The sequence below is a fragment of the Salvia miltiorrhiza genome, chromosome 1 (genome assembly GCF_028751815.1).
Source record: "Salvia miltiorrhiza cultivar Shanhuang (shh) chromosome 1, IMPLAD_Smil_shh, whole genome shotgun sequence".
Taxonomy (NCBI): domain Eukaryota; kingdom Viridiplantae; phylum Streptophyta; class Magnoliopsida; order Lamiales; family Lamiaceae; genus Salvia; species Salvia miltiorrhiza.
In genome coordinates, this window is record NC_080387.1 from 14,542,548 (window position 1) to 14,549,652 (window position 7,105).

At 41.4% G+C, this 7,105-nt stretch overlaps 1 protein-coding gene across 1 annotated transcript; it reads left to right on the plus strand.

The window, feature by feature from the left end:
• The first annotated feature begins 2,703 nt into the window (after positions 1–2,703).
• LOC131006680 (uncharacterized) lies at positions 2,704–4,862 on the plus strand. The gene is made up of 2 exons (XM_057933847.1): positions 2,704–3,036; positions 3,814–4,862. Exon 2 carries the CDS (start codon positions 4,163–4,165, stop codon positions 4,664–4,666), a length of 504 nt encoding a protein of 167 aa, XP_057789830.1. The 5' UTR covers positions 2,704–3,036; positions 3,814–4,162; the 3' UTR covers positions 4,667–4,862.
• Positions 4,863–7,105: the final 2,243 nt, after the last annotated feature.

The window sequence follows — 7,105 nt, forward strand, 5'->3', positions numbered from 1 at the left end:
GAGCACCTGCTACATCTTAGGGAAGTACTCATGATACTAAGAAGGCACACTCTCTTTGCTAAAAGGAGTAAATGTCAATTTGGTCAGAGGAGTATTGAGTATTTGGGACATGTTATTACAGGAGAAGGAGTTTCCACTGACCCTAGCAAGATTGCCAGCATGGTTAATTGGCCTATTCCCAAGAATGTGAAGCAATTGCGGAGTTTTCTGGGCTTAACTGGTTATTACAGGAAGTTTATAAAGGGGTACGGACAAATTAGTAGACCCCTCACTTTATTGTTGCAAAAGGATGGGTTCAAGTGGAACCCTGAAGCTGAAGCTGCTTTCATTAAGTTGAAAGAAGCTATGTCTACTGCTCCTGTGTTGGCTCTACCTAATTTTAGCCAAACCTTTGTTATTGAATCTGATGCTAGTGGTTATGGGGTTGGAGCTGTGCTTATGCAAAATAACAGGCCTATTGCTTTCATGAGTAAAGTTCTTTGTCCCAAGAACCAGGCCCTATCCATCTATGAAAGGGAGTTCCTAGCAGTGGTGATGGCTGTCCAGAAATGGAAGTCTTATTTACAGGGTCAAAAGTTCATTATTAAAACGGATCAGCAGGCGTTGAAGCATTTACTAGACCAGAAAACTATTAACCCCGTACAGCAGAGGTGGCTCACCAAATTACTTGGGTTTACCTATGAAATACAGTACACTAAAGGAGTAGATAATAAGGTGGCTGATGCGTTGTCTAGGTGTGTCCCTGAGGTGGAAACCTGTGCAGCAATCTCCACTATCACACCTTTGTGGATTCAACAGATTATGCAGAGTTATAAGGATGATGACCAGATTACTACCATTCTATCCACCAAAACCACCGACCCTACTGCTTTGGTGAATTACAAGTTTGAGGCTGGACTTCTCAGATACAAGGGAAGAATCGTGGTAGGCTCTGATCCTAATCTAAGGGAATCTTTGATGACAGAAATGCATAACACCGCTTATGGGGGCCATTCAGGCATATTGGGAACTTACATGAGGTTGAAGAACTACTTTTACTGGCCAAAGATGAAGGCAGATGTCTTGGCCCTGGTCAAGAGTTGTGACACCTGCCAAAGGAATAAATCTGATGTTGGGGCTTATCCAGGCTTGCTACAACCTCTACCTATTCCTACCAAGGCTTGGGCAGAGATTTCTATGGATTTTGTGGAGGGATTGCCCAAATCTTTTGGGAAAAATGTAATTTTGGTGGTGATTGACAGATTTACGAAATATGGTCATTTCATTGGGTTGTCTCACCCTTTTACAGCTCAATCCGTTGCCAAGTTATTCTTGGATTGTGTCTACAAGTTACATGGCTCTCCCGAGGTTATTATTTCTGATAGGGATAAGGTGTTTACTAGCTCTTTCTGGAAGGAACTATTCAAATTAATGGGTACTAAGTTAGCTTTATCTACTGCCTATCACCCACAAACGGATGGTCAAACTGAGCGTTTGAATCAGTGTGTGGAAAATTACCTACGTTGTATGGTGAGTGCTAGTCCCAAGCAATGGTTTAAGTGGCTCTCCCTTGCCGAATATTGGTATAATACGAATTATCATTCGGGATTGAGGTGCACCCCGTTTCAAGCTCTCTATGGTTACCCACCCAATTATTTAGGCCTGGGTTCCTATACTGATATTACTAATGTTGAGGCTAAGGAAGTTATCGAGGAACGCCGAAAGTTTACTCAACTACTCAAGGAGAATCTGATGGAAGCCCAGAGTAAAATGAAACTATATGCCGATTTAAAACGGCAAGATCGCAGCTTTGAGGTCGGAGATCGTGTTTACCTCAAGCTTCAACCCTACCGCCAGACTTCGGTGTCCTTGCGCCGAAATCTTAAACTCTCTGCTCGATACTACGGGCCCTATACGGTTTTACAGAGGGTGGGTTCAGTGGCCTACCGGTTGGACCTTCCTGAATCTGCTAAAATACACCCTGTATTTCATGTCTCTCTCCTCAAGAAATGTTTGGGCAGAGAAATTGTACCTGTTGCCGATCTCCCTGAGGTTAATGACGATGGTTGTTGTGTGGTCAACCCCGTTGCGGTGCTGGCCCACCGTGTTCAGACGAGGAGTGGAATCGATTTTCCTCAGATTTTGGTTCAGTGGCAGAACCAAGATCCCAATTTGGCTACTTGGGAAGATGTTGCGTTTATTCGTCGCAAGTTTCCAACTTTCGATCCTTGTGGGCAAGAATCATCTCAAGCGGGGGGTATTGTTATGACTCACGAGATGGAGACTTCGGTTGACGGCGGAGCTGGTTTGCTGATTGAGGGATCTGGGTCTGAACTTAAAGAAGGAGAAGTGGCGATGAAGTTGGGAGTCTTGACTGATGAAGAATTGATAGTGAGTTTGGATACACGTGGCTGATTGAAGAGGTGATATGGAAAGTGGTAGTCGCGTTTCCCTTAATACACGCTGTATCTTGTAGCTATTTAGCAATTTCGATTTTACTTTTCCTTTGAGAAGTGCTGTTAGTTGAGGTTAGTTGGGGACCACTTTGATTAAAAGGTTCCCTTGTTGCGCAAGAGAAGATCAGAAAATGAAAATTCAATTTCCTTTCCCAATTCTTCTCTCTCTATATTTCTCTCTATCCTAATCTCTTGTTCCATATTACAATTGCTATCGTAATTCAATACAGAAAATTATACAAAAAGAGTTGGGTTCACTACATAATGCATCACATGATAGAAATGAACATCACGACGTGGAAGGATTGATACATGATACATTGATGGCATCACATCACTATGGTGAATTTCATGAAAATACTAGTAGTTTTGGTACTAAATCTGATGAAGTTCCTAGAGGACAAACACAACACCCTCAGACTCACTTTGATGAAAGCACCGAGAAGTTTTTTAACCTCTTAAAGCATGCTGAGTGTGAGTTATTTCCTGGATGCAAAACCTTCACTACATTATCTTTTATAGTGCGATTGTTGCATGTGAAGTCTCTTTGTCGCTGGAGTAACAATTCGTTCACAATGTTGATGGAAGTTTTGAATGAGGCGTTTCAGCCTAGGAAGCACCGGTACGAATACGAAATACGAATACGATACGAGACGAGAACGAAAATACGTCAATATCCCAAAAATCACAATACGAATACGTTAAAAATACGTTTTAATTTTTATAATAATTTTATAAATAATATTAATATATATATCATAGAAACTAATTCATAACCAAATATAACAAATAACTACATAATTCTTAAAACTTAGAAGTAAATAAATAAATAGCAAAATTAAACCCACCCCTTACCTACACCAATCGGCCACCCAAGTAAATAAATAACATAATTAAACCCACCCCAATATACCCACCGCCTACCACGATACGCACCCCCAATATATACCCAATTCACACTCCAATTCATGAACTGCTCCAGAACAGCGGCGGCGGCAGTCGCGACGGCGGAGAACGGGCTGGGATTTGTGCCGCTTCATGAACTGCTCCAGAACAGCTGCGGCAGCAGTCGCGACGGCGGAGAACGGGCTGGGATTTGCGCCGCTTGCATATATGTAGGGTTTAGGAGATGAGAAATTCAGAGAACTAATTCGCGTAGTAGGCTTGGTCTTCTGTTTTTTCTTTTTTAAATTGGGTCAAACGTATTTTTTAGTCAACAGGCGTATTAAAAACGTATTTCTCAAACCCTAAAAACAAAAATACGAAAAAAACGAAAAAGACGCATTAAATACGTATTTCAGACGTATTTACACGTATTCGTATTTTTTTCGTTTTAATACTCGGACGCTACCCTCAGAAACGTACTGGTGCTTCATAGGTTTCAGCTTAATGAGATATTCCCAAAATCTTATAGAGAAGCCTGGAACATAATTAAAGAGTTGGGTCTTAAGTATATAAAAAGATTCATGCATGCCCTAACGATTGCATGTTGTATTGGAAAGAAACGGAGAAGGACAAGGTTTGTAAACATTGCCAGACTTCTAGGTACAAGTCATTTGAGGATCAGGATGACTGTTCAGCTAAAAAGGAAAATAGAATTCCAGCAAAAGTTGTTCGTTATTTTCCATTAAAACCTAGGCTCCAGAAGTTGTTCGGGGGATGTTTTTCCATTTTATGGTATTTTGAAGGATATAATAGAAGTGAGGTACACCAATAATTTAAAATTTATGTTGTTCAAATGTGATTGGGTTGACTATAATTTAGGATTGAAACATGATGAGTTTAATTTCACTTTGGTCAACTTTGCTCATTTACTATATAGAGGAAATAGGAATATAGATGAGCCATTTATTTTGGCATCTCAAGCTCAACAAGCATGGTATATTCAAGATCCCATTGATCCAGATTGGCATGTAGCTTTGAAGATGACTCCTCGAGCTATATTTAATGTTGATCCAGAGGTTAATGAATTTGAAAGCTTTGAAGATGAGCATGTTTCCCGTCAACAAGATGAAACAACTATTAACAATGAAAGTATATCATGGGTTGGAGCAAATGTTGATAGTGTGATAGTTGTTGATCCTACTAGTGAAGATAATGTTGATAATTTGGATGATGAAGATGAAGATGATGAAGATGATTACTTTTCCAGTGATAATTCTGATTCAAATGATGATGATGATGACTTCTTTGAAGATAAGATGCCATCAGATGAGAATGAAAATGATTAGGTAATTCACTATGCAGTAAATTTAATTTCTTATGTTTTGAATTTTGACATTATAGGTTCAGCTTTGGATTAAACCAGGTACTGAAAATATGTGCTGAATATAGGTCATTTATGTTGGTTATTCTTGAACATAAAGAGTGGATTTGTATGGTGTTTAGTGCACACATGCTATTATAGAATTTATTGTTATAAGACTATTATGTGGAATTATTTTTTTGGAGAAATATTGTCTGCTAGCTCTTGTTTTTTTAAATGACGATTTTATAAAAAAAGAAAAGAAAAAACCAAAAAAACCCTTGAAAGCACAGAAGGAGCAGACTAAGGGCCGAACCTCATTAAAACCTTTTCACTGAAAACCCAGTGGGAAAAACCGTGAGAAGGAAAAAGAGTACTCGTCTAAACACAAAACGAAAGTAGGGAAGAGCGGAAGGGAAAGTTTTCGGAACTCCGGCCTAACCATCGTCCCCAAACTATCCCGGCTCTCACCCCACGGGAAAAAAAAAAAAAAAAAAAAACAAAACGGGCGGTTAGAACCAAACAGCCACCCATCAGCCCCAACTACCGTTTTTGACGCAGATGGCTATGCGAAGCCATGTCAAGACGAACCGCAGCCCTAATCTCCTCAATCTCGTGCGGCCACCACCCTTCCGAACGTTGTTGGTTAGCCATTATATCGGCCGCCTTGTTTCCTTCTCTAAAGATGTGAGAAACCTGCAGCGAGAAAGCATCTAACATCTTTAAAATCCTATTCCAAGCCGCCTTAAAACGCCAAGGCACATTCAAAGAACGAGAATTAAGAATGAGTATCACGTAGGTGGAATCGGCTTCAATCCAAAGTCTGTGCCATCCACGATTGTGAGCAATTTGAATCGCCGAGATAACTGCCAGTAGCTCTGCTTCAAAGGCAAAACCCGAGCCACCTTTGAAGTGAAAACAACCACGCACCACATTCCAGTTATCTCTAAACACCCCACCTGCAGCAATAGTTCCCAGAGTTCCCGTCGCTGAACCATCAGTATTCACTTTGATCCACGGCGCCACCGGTGGCCACCAATGTACCTCCACAAACTCCGGAGGAGGAGCACTCCTGGTATTAACACCCACTGCCCGGAGAATCAGATAATCCGACCAAGAATTCCACATGTAGCCTAATTTAGCAAAGTTATTATCAATCTCTTTGAAAGCAACTTTCACAGTGTGGATGACACGACGTTCTTCGAACTTTTGATTATCAAAGATACAATTGTTTCTCTGCATCCAAATGGCCCAGATGACCGTGATGATACCCGCTTTCCAGAAATTACCAATGAGGGGACTAAGTTTATACTGCCAAGCTGCCACCAAAAAACTATGAATATCACTCTCTTGCAACCCTTGCATGAAATTGAACCACCCAAGGAACGTAACCCAAATATTCTTCACACGCTCACAATTCCAGAAAAGGTGATCCTGAGACTCACTTCCTTTTAAGCAAATCAAACAAACGTTAGGCGTGATCATACCGTAGCGGATAAGGCGATCATAAGTCGGCATTCTATTATGAAGAAGACGCCAACAGATCAAGGAACGTCGAATTGGAATAAAGGATTCCCATAGCCAAGAACCCCAAGACACCTTCGGAAAATGATGACAATGCTTGTTGAAGGCCAGCGCAGTAGTGACATTCCCTTGCAACGAGGGTTTCCAGAAACGCACATCTCCGTCAGTGCCCAGAGGAGTGAGCAAAATATCACACACTATCTCAGGAAAAGCATTAACAAAGGCTTGCGTGAAATGTCAGACCCCATCATAGAAGTAATCTGCCACCGATTGAGTAAGAAACGGAAGCATGAAATGTGGAATACCACATTTATTCAAAAGATTATACCCAAGCCAGTCGTCATACCAGAACGAAGTAGAAGCGCCATCACCAATATACGAGTACGAATCCGCCACCAAACCATCAATTTCCTCACGTAAGCTCATCCAGATAGTAGAAGCAGCCACCAGAGATTTACTACGCCCAAATCGATCGAGATATCTATCTCTAATTAAATCATATCCGAACTCACGCCCACCAACCACCTTCCACGCCATTTTCATGAGATAGCTCTTATTCATGAGGGCGAACGACCTTACCCCGAGACCGCCCTCCTCCTTAATCGAGCAGACCCTCTTCCAACTCACAGAACAAGACGGCGTCTGCTTGATGTTGCCAGTCCAAAGAAAATTACGACAGCACGCATCGAGCTCCTTAATAAGAGCTGTCGGCCATCTATAAACCATCATGGAGTGCGTCAGAGAGCTTTGGATAACCGACCTGATCAGGCAAATCCTCCCAGCCATCGACAACTGTAATCCCTTCCATCTCGCGAACTTGTTGATCACACGATCATGTATCGGTCGAAGATATGAAGCACGTACACGGCCCTTAAAGATAGGAACCCCAAGGTAAGAAATC